General features: G+C 44.6%; 1 protein-coding gene across 1 annotated transcript in view; it reads right to left on the reverse strand.

The window, feature by feature from the left end:
- The window catches only part of RCAN1 (regulator of calcineurin 1), an 87,096-nt gene extending 70,146 nt beyond the window's left edge, over positions 1–16,950 (reverse strand). Inside the window, exon 1 of the mRNA XM_077118903.1 lies at positions 16,708–16,950. Coding sequence (XP_076975018.1) covers positions 16,708–16,950 — 243 coding nt within the window. The remainder of the gene's footprint in view (positions 1–16,707) is intronic.
- Between the last annotated feature and the right edge of the window lie 1,557 nt (positions 16,951–18,507).

The raw sequence follows: 18,507 nt of genomic DNA on the forward strand, positions 1-18,507 counted from the left end.
AAACAGACCAGTAACTGACCTAAAGAGTGGCAAAAGATACAATCAATTTATAGAAAATAAAGAAATTAAAGAAAAGCAATTGAAAACAAGAAGATACTATTTTTCACCTATCAAATATCCTGGCAACAATTCAAAAAAGATTTCTAATACCCAGTATTGGCAGGAAAGTGGGGAAAGAGGCACTCGTACACAATGCTGGCACTAGTATAAATGAACACACACATTTTGGAGAGCAAATTGGCAGCATCTATTAACATTTAAAATAACATACCCTCTAAATCAGCAATTCTACTTCTAGAAATGTATCTCACAGACATACTTACACAAGTAAACAAAGATAAATGTGTAAGGATATATATCAGTGCAACACTGTTTATAATGGGGGGAGGGGCTGGAAACAGCCTGTCATAAAAACTGATGGTTAAATAAGCTTTGTTACATAGTTAAAATGAAATACCAAGCAGTCATGAAAAGGAACACATTGAATCTGCAGGAAAGATGTCCACAATATATCAAAAAAGGAAGCAACAAAACAGTATCTATAGTAAAAGATTATGTAAACATACACACGAAATATATATTTAAATGCATTTATCTCTTGATATACACGGTATAGGCTTATACATGTATAGAACATCTGAAAGGGTATACACAAAACTTACAGGCTAGCTTTAAAGGAGACTTTTAGGAAATGCTTCTCTTTTACTTATACTGATGACCCAATATTACTTTTATAATATGTTACTGTCCAAATCACACTGCAACCTAGACAAATATAATGGTGCATGCCTGGTGCTCGGCTCCTTAGACATTTCTCTGATACCCTGACAGTGAGCGCTGTGTAAACCACCCACAGCTGGTGAGTCCCCTTTCACCCTGGCCAGCTTGTACCAGTTGTGCTCTCCAGCTAGAAGGCTGGATGCGGACCTGAAGCATCGTGAGCCGGCCCCAAGAACCGAGATTCCAGATCAGGCTCTGCTAATGCCAGCGCTTCAGTCTTCACTCCCCACTGGGGCCGCACTTTGACGCAACCATCTCACATTACTGTAACTGGGTGACAGGCGGCAGGGTGACAACCACCTCTGCAAAGACTGGTTCACTTCATTAAAAGCACAGCAGGGACCTCTGTACTAAGCAGGCAGCATGCATTTCATGAAGGAAGATCATCTTTCTTGGCATAGTGTAATGGAAACTGGGCGGCATTCAGAGATAAGATCACAAGTGATTTTGTCCTTTAAGGACTAGATATGGCAAAGAATGCCAGCAGGATTCAGTCAGGAGAGCTAGTGGCTGGTAGAACAGGAAGAGATTTAGCAGGTGCCGGGGGTATTTCTGAAAAGATTTGTGTGTCCCCTGAAAGGCACCCCAAGGACGAGGAGAGAGAAACCTTATCCACTAACATTGATTTTTCAATTATAAGTTTTTTTTCAAATAGGCTAGGAAGTCTAGGATTTGTTTTACCATTCATGGAGTTTTCATATGCATTATCTCATTTGAGAGTCATAAAAAAGTGTTCAAGTTCTTAGGTTGTTTTCAACTTCTCAGCAATGCTCATTTCATGTGAAAACTTACCATGTTAAAGTTACAGCTTTTTTGAAGTATTTACAAGTGATGAATGGCAAGCCATGATCATGTTTTGGTACAGTACATCTCCTTATAGTATACTGAGAGCTCAGCAACCTCTAAGTCCGTTCATATCACACACACACATATACATTCACACACATACACACAGATCATAGCAATAATTTTAAAACTGGAGACTTACTGGGGTTTACACAAGTAAACAAAGGTATATGCATAAGGTTGCTGAGATAACTTATGCAGCTTCTGAAAGTGCCTACGTTACGCCTGGGATGATAAGGCTTAACATTTGATGGACTTAAAAATTCAGCACCTTCACTGTTATGCTGCCATGTTATTTCCACTGCTCCCCAAATGTTTCTTAAGCACCTACTGCGCAGCAGGCACTCTGCTAGGTACAGGATGAGGGACAGTGAGTGGTGCAGGCACTGCGAGCTTTGCATTTCAACAAAAGCACCAATAAGTACTAAACTCCATGAGCCAGGTGTTATTCTAAGCTTTTTATTCATATCATCTCTTTGAGGTAGGCACTTTTCCATTTGACAAATTAGAAAATGGAAATGCAGAGAAGTGAAGTGACTTGCCCAAGGTCACACAGCTAGTTACTGGCAAGCTGCGCTCTGAATCCAGGCAGGTTGGCTCTCGGACCCATCTCCCCAGCCCCTGTACCTCCCCACCTTTTACCACCCACAACTCTGAACTGTGGGGATATCTGTCCCTAAAGCAGTGTGGGTACCCTCAGGTATCTGTGTACATACCTTCATGTGGGTGTTTGCTTGCTTAGCTGAGCCATAAAAATAAGTGAGATTAATAAAAAGCACCAAGGAAACCCGCAAGTTGGTACCACAGGCAACGTGATCCCTGTGCTTCCAATGGAGAAAAGGAGGAGGAGAAAATAAAAGAGTAAACAAAAAAAAATTAAAATGGTGACCAGTATAAGCCTCTAATGATATGGTTCACTGATATTAAAACGAGATCCTTGACAGTGATCTAGCAGATGTTTTCTGAGCACCTGCTGTCTTCAGACACACTGGTACTCACACACACTCACACAGCACTGTCCTCTAATTCTCCAGCATCCTAGGAGGGGAAGGGCACTGTCGAGACCTGGGCTTACACACACACAGCCGAAGCAACTCAGAATCTCAGTAAACCTCAAGTGGCCAGTAGGTAATTCATCCCAAGCTACCAACACAGCACAGGACCTGGGCTGGCCTCTGGGAACTAACCTCCACTAAATGCTGGAAGTTCCTTCCCCCACCCCCAGGAAACTTCACAACGTCCCCCACTGTTTCAGTTTGCGAAAGCTGACGGAATGCAATGCATCAGAAATGGATTGGCTGTTATAAAGGGGATTTATTAAGCTACGAATTACAATCCTAAGGCCACGAAAATGTACAAATAAAGGAACCAACAAGAGGATACCTTCTTGGAGAAAAGGCAGCACCTGGGTTCCTCTGTCACATGGGAAGGCACATGGCAATGTCTGCTGTCCTTTTCTCCCAACTTCTGACTTCAGGTGGCTCGCTCAGCTTCTGGCATCTCCTGGGGCGTTTTCCCTCTGTACCTCCCAACCTCTGTCACTTGGTTTCATTTCTCTGATCTCTGTGTGGGCTCTGAACTCTCTATTTTTTTGCCTGTTATTCTCTTCATAAAGGCCTCCAGTAAAAGACTGAGACCCACCCTAAATTGAATGGGTCACATCTCCACAGAAACAATGTAATCAGAAGGTCCCATCCAACAGCTCCTTGCCTCCACCAGACTGGATTGAAAGAACATGGCTTTTCTGGGGTACACAACAGTTTCAAACCAGCACATCCTCTTACTTTCCTCTTCCACTTCACACTAAATCCACACTCTCAGGCAGGCTCCCGATGCTGAGAAAGCAGGTTATTTTCCTGAACTTTGGTCTAAATATGGATATATTCTAAAAACCTTAGAGGTTACAAAGGATCTAATGATATGGTATCAGCACTTTTCCTATGCATAGTAAGGATTAAATGGATATTTGACAAAGCAGAGTCATTAGGATCGAAGTGTATGCCCCCAGCAATTTTATGAATCAGTGAAGTAAGACACAGACTCATCAGAATTGATTTTAAAAATGAAAACCAGTCTGCAAATATTGTGTCAAGGTGATTCAAGTGGTTGAGTCTGACCGACACACTGGATGCTCAGCTGTTCTAGAGAGAGACAGCTGTAAGCCAACCAAGAGCCACTTTCCAAACATCTGTATGTGCTTTAATGTCAGTGCACGAATGGTGACCCAGTTAAGTTTTCTATGGATAGTCTATTTAGGGGCCCTGAGACGTTTTTCAATCAGTTCTGACCTAGACCTTAGGTGGTCTTGGTTTATCACACGAAATCCATAGCTTAACATGCAAAGATGGTTATCAGTGGAAATTCAAGATCTGTAGGGTCTGAACCCCCAAAACCCTGAATCCAGCCCAGGATACTCCCACTCACAGTCCAGGCTATAGATCACACTGGGGTCTGCCAAGTATAGCACTCCCCTCACCTACCCACCAGCACAAGCTCTTCCTTTTAAAAGTCATCTAGTGGATAACCTCACAGCTGAAGCCTGCTGGAGAAATTCCCTTTTCTCTCTGAAATAAAGTATTTGTTTCATCTAAATGATTTTTCCCTTTGTATTCCTTTAGGTTGATGATTTGAGTCATATTCCCAATAATTTATACTAAATCTTGAGCATGTGGCAGGAAATTTTACGGGTACAAAGGAATTTTTGGAGTGGGGTCATTCCTTTGAACAGCTTTCCCTTGAGGTGAGCACAGCTACCTTGTGTTCTGTACTCTAAAAAGAGGTGACAGTGGCATCTGGTAGCAGGGGAAGGGACCCTGGGGAAGGCAGCTTTCTCACCCACATGCTTTTCTGCTGGGGTGGGAGAGTGGGGTCTCTATTTTTTTAAAAATATTTTTTATTGAGAAATATCCAGACACATGCAGTCCAATCATATTATACAATCAATGGCTCACAATATCAAAAAGTTGTGTATTCTTCACCATAATCATTTTTAGAACATTTGTATCACTCCAGAAAAAGATATAAAAAGAACTCCTACATCCCATAACCCATCCCTCCCTCTCATTAACCCACAGTATTTCAATCTACCCAATTTTTACCCTTTATCTCCTCCTATTATTTATTTTTTATCCTTTTTTTTTTTTACTCATCTGTCCATACCCTGATTAAAAGGAGCATCAGACACAAGGTTTTCACAACCATACAGCCACAATGTAAAAGCTGTTTAGTAATACAGTCTTCTTCAAGAATCAAGGCTACTGGAACACAGTTCAACAGTTTCATGTACTTCCCTCAAGCCTCTCCAATACACCACAAACTAAAAGGGATATCTATATAATGCATAAGAATAATCTCCAGGATAACCTCTGCAGTCTGTTTGAAATCTCTCAGCCACTGAAACTTTATTTTGTCTCATTTCTCTCTTCCCTCTTTCAGTCAAGAAGGCTTTCTCAATCCCATGATGTCCGATCCTGGTTCATCCCCAGGAGTCAGGTCTCATGTTCCCAGGGAGATTTATACGCCGGGGAGTCATGTCCCACGTAGTGGGGAAGGCAGTGCATTTCCCTGCCAGGCAGGCTTCAAGAGAGGCAGAGTGGAGTTTTGTCACTTTCAAGTTTCATGACAAATTTTCCTTTAAAATAGCTTCATTGGTAACACAAGACATGGCTCTTCCTTTCTGGAAATTCACTTTCTGTCTTTAATGCCTGAAGTAAAGTCTGCCAACCAACAGGACCCATCACAAACACAGATGACCTTACTTCCCCCTGGTGGCAACTGTTGGGTCTTCTGAACAGCATCGTCCAGCTCTGGTTGCAAAGCTCTGCCCTGTCTGCAAGTCGGGGCCACAGCTCCTGAGGATCCCGCGAACAGAGGGACTTGGGTCAGCCTCATCCACGTGTTGTTACAAGCTGACATCAAGGCAACCTGAGACACCCAAATCATTTATCTGAAGTCTCCTGGTTCCTTTGTATGGGGGTGGAGGTAGGAGATGGGAAGACATTAGACAGAATTGAAAGACTCTGGGCTGGGAGAGAAGAAGTTTTAGTTCTGCCAATATCTAGTGAGCACTCCTGAAAAAAATGTCATGGCCTCTCTGAACCTGAATCCTTCATTGGAGAAATGAAAAATTCTGAGGGGACTCTGAGGGCCCTTCCTGCCAGGTTACTGTAAGAATGCCCAGAGTCAGAAGTCTAGTTACCATAGAATTCTATGGTTTTGCAGAGGGAGAAAGTGGCTTCTTCTTCCACAAAATGGGCAGATAATGGTATTTATCTTAGAGAAAGGATTCTTTTAGAGAGAGAAGGATTAAGCAAGTTGATGCCCACAAAATAGTTGGCACAAAGGGTAAATGATAAAGAAATAGGGTCACAATAATGAATTGCATAGTTATTAATTATATAATTTATTATTCAAACTTAAGAGTGAAAGAGGGTGCTACTAACAATTTCCCTAGGACAACAGGCATAAACAGGATGGTTGAACCAGGAAAGCTTATCACCTGATTAATAAATAAGAGCTATCATGAGACTTGGAAAATTCTCCAATAATTGATGGCCTTTTAAAAAAATAAGGCTACACATGAGGGTTTTGGCATTGGGAGGCTACATCTTTGGCAAACCCTCCAATGGTAACTGGCAGAATCCATGCTGGGGTCATTAAAGGCCTCTTGGACACAAGGAGATCATCTCAAATCAGTCTGACTCAATCTCCAAGACCAATGAAAGAAGCACAGTTTAACTGACTTGAAATGTATCTCCTTGTATTAGTTTGCAAGCTGCCAGAATGCAATATACCAGAACTGAAATTGCTTTTTTTTTTTTTTTTGCATGGGCAGGCACCAGGAATCAAACCTGGGTCTCTGGCATGGCAGGTGAGAATTCTTCCTGTTGAGCCATCATGGCCCACCCTGGAATGGCTTTTAAAAAGGGTAATTTAATAAGTTACAAGTTTACAGTTCTAAGTCAATAAAAATATCCAGCTAAGGCATCCAGGGAGAGATACCTTAATTCAAGGAAAGTCAATAACTACAGAACACCTCTGTCAGTTGGGAAGTCATGTGCTGGTATCTGCTGGCCCTTTGCTCCTAGGCTCAATTGCTTTCAGCCTCTGTTCCTGTGGGGGTTCCTCACTTTGCTTCTCCAGGGCTGGCTTTCATCTCTTGGCTTCCCTTGGCTCTCTCCAGGTTCTGGTTTGCTTAACACCTCATGGCAATGTCTGCTGGGCCCCAAGCATCTCCAAACATCCATGTTTTTGTTCTCCAAGTGTCAGATCAGTGTCAGCTCTGTTCTGAAGTTTCTGTTGGCTCTATCCTTTCTGACTATTCCAAAATGCTTCCTCTTTTAAAGGCTTCTAGTAAACCAATCAAGAGCCACCTGGAATGGGCGCAGTCACATCTCCACGGAGATAATCTAATCAAAAGTTTCCAACGCACGTCATTGACTCAAGATGAAAAGAAAAGGCTGCTTCCTGATTGAGTCAGGATTGAAACATGGCTTTTCTGGGGGTATGTAATAGATTCAAACCAGCACACTCACTCCAGCCATAAACCAGCAGATAGCCACCCCCCCCCACCCCCCACCCCCACTGATCAATGCAGGACAAAGCCCAGGTATGGGCAAAAGGCTGGAAAAGGATTGAAGAGAACTAGCATTACACTGGAGAAATTCCCTTCTTGGGCAATTCCTACTTGGAAAAGCCTGATTTAACTTGTGGGGGACCAAGGTGCAAATGGGCCAGGTCCCACCCATGGGACAGCACAACCACAAAGTTTTGAAAGTCAGAAATGAGGTCTCAGAGATTATCCAATTCAGTCTGTTCAGTTTACAGACGAAGCGACTGAGGTCTGGAAAAGTTAAATAAACTGCCCAAAGACACACTATTAATTAGGGATCTATTAAGCTGTTGATTATATTTACACATCATAAACACAACACAAAAGACATTTTAAAAGGTGGAAAAACAATTTAATTTTATGTCTTCCCTACTAGCCTGAGCTTGATGAAGGCAGAGACGATGTCCACCATTCACCAAGGGCCATCTAGGGCTCTGACCTCACAGCACACAGAGCCTCACCATGCCTGGGGGGTCGGGATTCCTGTCCTCATTTGGCAGTTGAAGAGGCTGGGGCTTGGGGAGGCTGACTTGCCCAAGGTCTCACAGCTGGTCTGGAAATCAATACAAAAAAAGCACTTGGGAAACAGCAAACAACCATAAAAACAGCGAATGAATTAGTGAAGTGAGGGAGCCAGGATTCAACTCCAGGTCTGTCTGGCCCGGGCACTGTCTTCAGTGTGAACACAAGAACACCACCAGGGCTGCCCCTGTGTGCAGTACACCCCGAGCAGGCAAAAACACCTGCTAAACATGAATGAGCAACTGAAAGAAAAATGGTGGGGTTGAACTCATTTGGACCTCACGTTCTTGAAGATAAAAATACTTTCTTTACAGAGCTGTCCTACTAGAGTTTAGACGAGACGTGAAAGGTGTATGAAAACTGCACGGGCATCATGCCATTCTGTAAGATGACTGATCTGTGGCAAAGGCTATGGAGGAAGCCAGAACTGGGCATGAAGTACGGGCGCAGCACTTACTGGCTGTGTGACCTGGGGTGGTCGGTTGGTCTGCCTCATCCTCATTTTCCGCATCTGTAGAATGGGGATAATAACACCTAAATCATAGGCTTCTTGTGAAGATGAAATGATTCATAATACATGTAAATCCTTTGCCAGGAACTAATGCAAACTACTTTATTTTCCTTAAAATAAAGCACAAAGTTTAGCAAGTGATAAAGTAAAACAAGCTATTGCTATGTTGAGGAACTAAACCCAAAACGCGCATTTTTTTTTGCCTTTTAATTCTGAATTCAGGCCAAGCTCAAATACCTCTTTCCATAGTGTTAATTATGATTACACATGGGAATTTCAAGCTGCACCTATGGAAATAAGTAATGAAAGGAAAAGTACTGAACCTTCCCAAGTTAAAAAAGGCTTTAGTTTCTCAAGCTCTTTCAGAAAGGCAGTGGGTACCAGCTTTTGATACTTTAGAAACATAATAACCTGGCTATAATCCTATCAATGAGGCATATTTTTTTTTTTTTTTTTTTTTGCGACGCTGTGGGGGCTAAAGCTGTATTCATTTATGGAGATTTAAGAGTTCTAAAAAAAGAAATCAGATTAGAAAACATCTTAACAAACATTTCTAAACATCGACTGCTCCACAGAAGTCAGAATAATTTACAGAGAAGGAAAGGTTCTAAGAATGAGCTGAGTGTGGTCGGCAGCTTGTAAATAGCCCCTCATGATAATCTGGGATTCCTGCATGGTGTGACACCCCCTCCCCTGGAGTGTGGGCTGTAGTTACTGAATCGCTTCTAGTGAATAGATCACAGCAAAAGTGATGGGATATCACTCCAAGATTAGGGGACAAAAAGCTGGTGGAATCCACCTGTGTTCCCTTTCTGGCTCATTCTGATGGAAGCCAGGTGTCATGTTGCAAGCTGCCCTGTGGGGAGGCCCAAGTGGCAGGGACCTGAGGGCAGCCTCTGGCCCAATGCTGTCAAGGAACTGAGTCCCTCAGTCGAACACCCCACCAGGAGCCGAATCCTGCCAACCATCGTGTGAGTGAGGCTGTGAGCAGACACTCCTCCAGCGGAGCCTGCAGATGGGATGGTAGCCAATGTTTTATTACAGCCTGTGACCTCCCTTGAGGCAGAGGCATGGAGCTAAATTCCCATGTCTGGGTTCCTGATCCACAGAAAGTGGGAGATGATAAAGGGTGACTGTTTCAGGCCAGTAAGTTTTGGGTTAATTTGTTAACCAGCAGTAGACAACAAATACACATACCTATATTGTTTGTTTATTATGTCCAAGGTATTGTGCCCAGCCTTTTATGTATATAATAAAATGTAAGTATATTAACACCCCCAATTTACAGATGGGGAAACTAAGGCAAAGGTAGGGCAAGTAACTTCCCCAGGGTCAAAAGGTATGCCTGCAGCCATACCCTTAACGACTACGCCGCCCTGGGTATATGAGGGAATGTGGGCTTATGAAACCCAATTAAATCCTTAGAGCCTAAACAAAACAAAACCCTAGCCCAGCTGAATCAGATAAAGGATTTCTACAGTGATCGAAATCTCTAACATGAAGCCAACCCTTTCCCCACTGTTCAAAGTTTGAGTTAAGGTCATTAATATTTTCCTGATGCTCCATTCTGAAAATGTTTCTCGTTTGCTCAAGAAGGGCAGACGAGCTTTTCTGACGTCCCATCACCCCAGTACACCCATTAATGTCAGAGAAACCAGCCGCGTCATTTTGTGTCTCAGAGACTGTCAGCATCCCCACGTTCTGACGGTGATTAGTATGTGTAAAGGAAACAAGTCTCCCTCACAACTGAATTCTGTTTCAGGTGAGTGGCGCCCTCCATAGCCCGTGACGTGATCCCAAAAGTGCACAGCAAGTCCACCCGGAGAGGTCTCCTGCCCCCACCCCTGCTGCCCGCACACCCCGGCTATTACTGTCAAAGCACTGCCGGGCACGGCGAACAGCTCCTCGGTGACATGGGGGAATAAGGAGGAATTCAGTCCACTGACTGCATGTTTAAAAAGGAAAGAAGCAAAGAGAAGAAAACAGCCTGAAATACGAACACCGGAATCCACAGGCTCTGCTGTACCTATTCTCTTCTGTCACAAAACCTATTTTTTGTTCCCTTATGTAATTGTCGTTGGGCTTTTGGAAATTCTGGTGACAGGCAATAACATTTAAAGCTACTGTAACCGAAGGAAAAATGCTTTGAGCAATGTACGGTGGTGGCAGGTGAAGCTGGAACGGGAACCGAACACCTGGGAAGTGGAGTGGTGAGGCGAGATTAAAAGGCACTCGGGCAAGTAAAGGACATTTGACTTATGGGGATTCTTAAATGTGGGAAATAGTAGATGACTTGTAAAATTAACTTTCTACTTAGGAACACAGAGCTTTCTTTTTTACAAAAACAATCTGAAAATTCCCAGTTAAATCGAGCTGTACCTATTGGAGACGAGATGATTCCTCTCTCCACAATTTAAGGGGCTTAAGGGGAAAAGTAAGATGGTTAATTAGATAATTTTCATGCATGATTTAAATCTGAGAAACCATTTGCAAAGAGGAAATGATTTAAAAATGCCTGATTTTGCACTGTAATATATAACTCACAGTTCTTGCTCTGCTACGGTGTCACATCCAACAACACGCTACTACAGACCAACCTGCCACGGGCACAGGTAGTAAGTAACACAGGCTAGTGTAGACAGCTTAGCAGTTGAAGCCACTTGGATCAGCTGGGCCACCTGAGGCCTTGAAAACATTTCAATCACCACATTACAGTTCGATGACATCTAGCCCCGGGAAACACAAAGTTTCAGGAGGACAAGGCAGTGATATTCGGTTGGAGGATGAGCAGGTAAGGGGACGCCTAGAGAGGCATAGGGCATGGAGTCCCTTGCCCAAGGGCACCGGCTATCCTGTTGATGGCCATGATCCTGCCTTTGGGCTGCAAGGCCCAATGGCACTCGAACCAGGAGAGTACAGTCGAAAGCCAAACTCTCATTTCAGACTCAGGAAATCAAGGTACAGAAAGGGATTTCCATGTCTGGTAAGAGGTCGAACCCAGGTTGCCAGTTTAATTATCTGGAAGCATAACACTTCCAGGTGGGACAGTGGTTCTCCACCTTGATGACCACTTAGAACCACCTGGGGAGCTTTTTCATGTGCCTGCGCCTGGGGGCTGACCTCCAAGATGTGAATGCACTGGCCCTGAGGCCTCAGGAATTTCAGTGTCCAGCTAAGGTTCCAACCATCACTCAGGCATATTCAATGATACAAAGAATTTGAGGATATCACTTACATTGTTTACATGCCTATCAGAATCATTTGTTACTAAAAGAATTTCATGGAAGTATCACAAATCTTAAGTGGGCCTTTTTTTTTTTTTTTTTTAAAGAAAACTGATTTTTTTTTCACTAGAAAAGAGAAAATTCTTCTAAGGCTAGCATTTTCTGATTTAGCCTGCAGGTAAAGCTCTATCAACCAAATAAACATTCACATTTCAGACAACAGAAAAAGAGGTATTCATTTCCATCATTTCATGGAACTTGACTTACTGCCTGGGAACTAACAATATTATGTGGGAATTCTTAAATTCCTGGTTAGCTGACTACATCCTTGTTTTAGCAAACCAACGATCCTAAAGCACATATAATTACTAATTCAAAGCACTGGTTTGCTTTCCTAAGTATAAAACAAAAAAGGTTCACGAAGACAGTACAATAATGGACCATGCTAAGCAAATCTGTGTACAAACAGAAAATAGTCTTATTTTAATAAAATCTTTTATTCATTTGTAATAGTGCGAACTCTAATAACATTATTTTAAATTAATGACAATACATTTTTAGCTATTCTTTAGATAAACCCTTAATTAACATATTCATTTCAATTATTTACAATATTGATGCTAATCCAGCTAATAAAAAGAAATCTTACACATCATGCTGTTAGTTACAAACAGACTTCAGATGTAAACTTCCAAGTACATTAGCAGTTCAACTCAACCTCCTTCTTTCCCTCAAGACCAAGGTTATAGAACCATGTGAACATATGCAAAGAACTTTGACCCTGTCCCTTTTTTTTTTTTTGCATCATCACTCGCCTGGTGACCCCAACACACCATTAATGAGGATGATGAGAGGCCTGGGTCAGTGCTGCAGTGAATGGACTGCCCAGCAGGTGTTACTCACCACCCACCTTAAAGTAGCTGAACATGCCAGTCTTAAGAAAGAGTGGCTTTTAGAATAATTGACACCACGGAAGTTCTGTCTTCCTTCCCAGAGGGAGAGTTTTAGATAATTGAGAAACTCTCCATTTACCTGCAGTGATTTAGGCTCTTGGGTTGCCTTACAGCACCAAGCTATTTGCCTTCTGGGACTCTGTCCCCCTTAGCTGAGTTGCTCTTTGTGTCTTTACCTATTGTTTTACATCTTACTCCTGTAAGAAGAAGAATGGGCACCCAATGCATAAAGCCCAGTCTCCACTGCCAAGCTCGGAAAGGAGGGGAGGCTCTGTCCCTTTTTCCATCCCCACCACCCTAAACCAGCCACCTTCCTATCTGCCCTGGGCAACTGCAAAAGTCTCTAAACCAGTCTCTTTGCTTCCTCTCCTGTACACCCATCTTCTTTCCCTGCAAGCCATTTTCCACCCAACTTTGCAATTGTAATAAAATATGAATCCTTATCACCACTCCCTGCTCTCCAGGTGAAGAGTCCCTGGCTGCCCTCAAGTCTCAATCACCCTCACTTCTTGCCTCCTAAAGGCTCTGAGTGTGCCAGACCCTTCCTCATTTTTAAATACACCCCATCCATCCCAGGGCTGGAACTTCTTTTTTTTTTTTTAATATTTGTACTGACAAATCGTCAAACACATACCGTCCATCCATAAGATACAACCCATGGCTCACAATATTCATCCATTATCACATAGTTGTATACTCATCACAAGATCATTTTCAGAACATCTGCATCACTCCAGAAAAAGAAATAAAAAGAAAAATACATATATCCCATACCCCTTATTCCTGCCTCTCATTGACCACTAGTATTTCAATCTACCCAATTTTTTGACCCTTTATCCTCCCCCCTTATTTATTTTTATCCTTATTTTTTACTCATCTGTCCATACCCTGGATAAAAGAAGCATCAGACATAAGGTTTTCACAATCACACAGCCACATTGCAAAAGCTATCTAGTTATAAAATTGTCTTCAAGAATCAAGGCTATACAGTTCAAGTTTCAGCCACTCCAACACACCATAACCTAAAAAAGGGATATCTATATAATGCATAAAATAACCTCCAGGATAACCTCCGAATTCTGTTTGAAATCTCTCAGCCACTGACACTTTTGTCTTATTTCTCTCTTCCCTCCTTTGGTCAAGAAGACTTTTTGATCAAGAAGTCTTTCTCAATCTCATGATGTTAGGTCCTGGCTCATCCCCAGAAGTCCTATTCCATGTTACCAGGGAGATTTACACCCCTGGGAGTCACGGCCCACGTAGAGGGGAGGGTAGTGAGTTCACCTGCCAAGCTGGCTTAGAGAGAGAGGTCACATCTAAGCAACAACAGAGGTTCTCTGAGGGTGACTCTTGAGCATAATTAAGTAGGCTTAGCTTCTCCTTTGCAAGAATAAGTTTCACAGAGATGAACCCTAAGACCAAGGGCTCAGCCTATTGAATTGGTCATGCCCACTGGCTGTGAGAACATAAGGAATTCCTCAGATAGGGAAGTTTAATATTTCTTCCTATCTCCTCAGTCCCCCGAGGGGACTTTGCAAATACTTTTATTCTCTGCCCAAATTACTCTGAGATATATTGGGGCATCACACTAACCTGTACAAACCAACAAAATCTCATGCCCTATTCAAGATTCCATTATGGTGTTCAAAGAAACTGACCATACAAGTTCAATTAGATAATATGCTACCCAAAATATCAATTTTTCACCAAATAAACATCTCCCCCTGGTCTTACAGAGAAGTTGAAGTTTTAAAATATGGACTATATCACCCTTTACCCTGCATTCTGATTTACCTTGGTCCTCTCCAGATTAGCTTCATTCACATCTCTAGTCAAAGTCTATCACTTTTTCAACTTTTTTAACAGTTGCTGGATGGGGTAATGCTGACTTTCCTAGCTTCAGTCCTCTAATTCTGAGAGAGCTGGAACTGCACATGTACTGTTCCCTCCAAGTGGACAGCCAGCCACATGAAAGTCTCAACAAGGAGCTTCTTCTCATCAGCCAAGTCCTAGCTATTCAGTCTAAAGTGGCTTCGTGCTGACTGGTCTCCGTGTGTCCCCTTTACCTGCACTGTTCCCAGAGCCATTCTCTGTCCCTCCTACCCTCCTGAATCCTAGAAGGCTGACCCTACCTCTGGTCCATTTTGCTTGGGCTCCCTTCCCTCCTGGTGGCTCAGGGCTGGGGGAGGGTCAGGGCCCTTCTCCCCTACCTGCTCCCTGTGCTAGCATCTCTGTCCTGGCAGAGGCGTCACACCTTCATGCCTACAGCTCCTGATAGGTGGCTCCTCCCCTAAGGTCCCAGCAACACTTCTCCCTCTCCTGGCTCCAGCTTTTGGCTGCTGCCTCTTGCCACCCCTTGCTGGTTCCCTCAGTGCTGCCCCCATTAACCAGCTCAACACCAACGCCTCTTCAACCTCCAGAGTGTCACCATTAGAGCTGACTGATAGGACCCAGCCCCTCCCCACCCCGCCTCGGTCACCCTTTATCACGCCGCCCTGTTCTACTTTCTCCACTGCACTTACCAGTAGCTCCGTGAAACTACCTGGTTTGCTTGGTTTTTTTCTATCATTAAGCGCCTCCTCAACCACCAGAAGACATGCTCCATGAAAGCAGGAAGTTCACTATGTTCACCACTATATCCTCTGAGCCTAAAACAGTGCCTGCAGCACAGCCAGCATTCAATAAACAGCAAATGAATGAATGAATGATTGCTAGCCAGCAGTCTCTGCTCAAAATAACACCTTGTTACTAAGACCTTCCTTGGTCTTATTAAAATAGCAACCCCCTTCAACCCTTTCTCCCCCAGTTCTCATCACTTCCTGACATATTTGATATTGAGTTGCACATCATCCATCTCCTCCAACAATGAGTGTCAGCCTCTGAAGGCTGGGCACACCAGGTGGTCCCCTCAGAGCCTAGAACAATGCCTGGCTTATAGTAGAGGCTCAAGAACCATTTCTTAAATGAATGGCCAGTTAAGCAAACAGTTTTTCCAACCCAGCAATTTCCTTTAACACTTACTGGCAAAAATTAAAATGAGGAATTGTTACAAACACCTGAGCAAATGAACAGACTTTTATGTGACTTGACCTTTAGAAGGGAAGCCTCAGACCCCTAAGAGAGGGGCTTGAAACAGATGGAAGACAAGAAAAGGTTTTAGCGTAAGATGACTAAGAGGCTGTGTTCACGACATTTGTTGATCAAGAAAGCATGCATGCAAGCTCACCTAAGTACACAGCCATTGTGTAAATCTTTCCTGAAAGTAAATGGGCATATAAATTAAAAATAAATGGGACTTTAGCACACAGTTCCCTATTCTACGGTGGCCTTCTACTATGCTTTACTGACAACGCAAATAGACCCAAAACCAAGTACTGAAAGCATAGGTGTTTTTTTTTTTCCTGAAAGCTCTCTCCTAATGGGGCATCTCCCAAAGCCCTGTTTTCTTCTGCAATGCCCACATTGTTCAAATTTGATTGTGCACAACAGTTGCAGATTTAAAATAAATTCATCGCCCCCACCAACATCACTGATTACTCATACCTTCCCCCTCACTCTCCAAAGTGTCTAAATTGTGTAGAGTTGGGGGGAGGGGACAATCAATTTCCAATGTGCTGAGTGTCCCCCCTGAGGCCACGTCACTTCTCCAGGGATTAAGATTTGTGACTACATATCCTAAAGGCCCCTTCTCTCCCTCAACACCATTCCACCAAAACTGGCCAACCGCAGGATAATGAGCAACCACGGATCCTCACCCAAACATTGGCTTTTCTTCCACTAGGGCAGATTGAGAATGCAGAATCGTCCTATTTATGAACAGTGAGTCACATCGCCGCTCCAGTCTGTTTCCTCATCCCTATGAATGAGGAGACCCCTTCCTCTAATGAGTAACTGCAGAGCCGATGGTTAAGCCCCGGGTCAGAGCTCCTGGGCACTTTAGAGCCAATTCATTCCCCGACCGTCCATCCCTGGTACCCCTGGCCGCCTCCCGCGCCCCATAAACCGAGTCAACGCCCTGGGCACAGGGGCGTCGCTAGGAGGCGGTTCCCAGCCGGGTTCAAAGGCGAGCCCCTAAGGCACGCCCTCGGCGGGCTGTGCTGGTGCTTGGGAGGCCCGGGGAGCCGCGGACCCCCTTCTGTGCGGCCCGGAGAGGCGGGACAGCGGCGGAGCTCCCAGGGAGTGTCCCCGCGTCCTCCCGGCCGCCTCCCCGCCCGCCCGCCTCCGGGCAACAAGTGTCCGCCCTCGGCCCCGACGGCTCACCCGGCACAGGCCGTCCACGAACACGCGCGGGTCCAGGTGGCAGGCGATGGTGGCGCTGGGCAGGTCCTGCAGGTCCACCTCCTCCATCTCGCAGTCGATGAAGCTCCAGTCGCCGCCTCCCTCCTCGGCCTCGGCCGCCCCCGGGAACGGCGCGAAGGGCCGCAGCGTCACCCCGGGCCGCACTCGCGCCCCGGCCGCCTCAGCCTCCGCCCCGAGCCGGGGCCCGGCCACGCCGTCCTCCATCCCCGCGCCCGCGCGCCCCCGAGACCCCCTGCCGGCGCTCGCGCGCGGGAACGTCGCGCTCTCCTGTCCGCGCCGCACCCGCGAACGCCGCGCTTAACCCCTCGGGCTCGCGCCGCACCCGGCGCGGGTCACCACGGCTCCCGGAGACGCCGCTTCGGAGCGCCCGCCCCTCACGCCTCCGTTCCGCACGGGAGGGGTGGGAACCCCGCGCGGCGCCCCGCCCTCCCAGCCCCGAGGGCGGAGCTCGGTCTGATTTAGTCGTGGTGCCTTTAAACCCGGCCCACGCTGGGTTATTGGAGCCCGCCCCCCCAGGAGAGAAGGCCAATGAAAAGAAGCGATTCTCCTCACGTGAGCCTCATTCTTCCGCCCTAACTCTGAAGCCTCGGAGGTGGCCATGTCGGTTAGGGGCAAAGGTCTCGTTGTTCAGTTCCGCTTTTCGGGCAGCTGGTGCGGGCTGAATGGTGCTAAGCAGCGTCTTGGGCGCCCGGATTGTGGCTGGGAATACTGGGCTTCTCTGGTGGCCATGCAGTGACGTTTGAGGGACAGGGATCAGCTTTTGGAGATTTAAGCAGAATCTAATTCTCGCTATTGCTCTAACGGTGGTCATTGGCAAGTGGTTATGTGCATGCAGTTATTATCATGCGTAGTCACAAATAAGAATTGAGCTAGGCTTTGATAGGCATACCTTATTTTATATTTCAGTTTATCCCTCATTATATCATTTTCATAATACCTAGAAATAATTTTTTTGAATTACCACTATATATTATGTACAAAAGGAGATAAAAGAACTAATAACATCAGACTGTGGGGAATTTGTAGAGGGAGAACAAAGGATCTTAAATGAACTTCTCCCTGACTCTTTTCCAGTAACATAGTGAAAGTTCCATCATTGAGATGGGCAACCTAGTATAAGGAAAACTTGGGTCTGAATTCCAGCTTTACTGTGGTGGTGTTGTAAAATGATGCAGCCCCTGTGGAAAACAATCTGGCCGTTCTTCAAAAAGTTAAACATAGAATTAGCACATGACCCGGTGTTTCCAATCCTAGATAAATATCCAAAAGAAAAAAGAGACTCAAACAGAAGCTTGTACACTATTGTCCATAGCCCCATTATTCACAATAGCCAAAAAGTGGAAACAACCCAGATATCCATCAACTTTTGAATGGATAAACAAAATGCGGTATATATTGGAAAATTATTCAGCCATATAAAAGAATGAAGTTCTGATACAGGCTGCAACGTGGATGGACCTTGAAAACATGTTAAATGAAAGAAGACAGACACAAAAGGCCATATGTTGTGTGACTCTGTATGTATGAAATGTGCAGAATAGACAGATCTGTAGGGACAGAAAGTAGATTAGTGGTTTCGGGGTGGGGGGATTGGAAGGGTGGGGGCATGGAGATGACTGCTTAATAGATAACAGAGCTTTTGGGGGTGATGAAAGTGTTCTAAAATTGGGTCGTGGTGGTGGTTGCACAACTCTTAACTAAACTAAAACCACCGAATTGTACACTTTAAAGGATGAACTTTATGGCTTGTGAATTATCTGC

The sequence above is a fragment of the Tamandua tetradactyla genome, chromosome 10, assembly GCF_023851605.1.
Source record: "Tamandua tetradactyla isolate mTamTet1 chromosome 10, mTamTet1.pri, whole genome shotgun sequence".
NCBI lineage: Eukaryota > Metazoa > Chordata > Mammalia > Pilosa > Myrmecophagidae > Tamandua > Tamandua tetradactyla.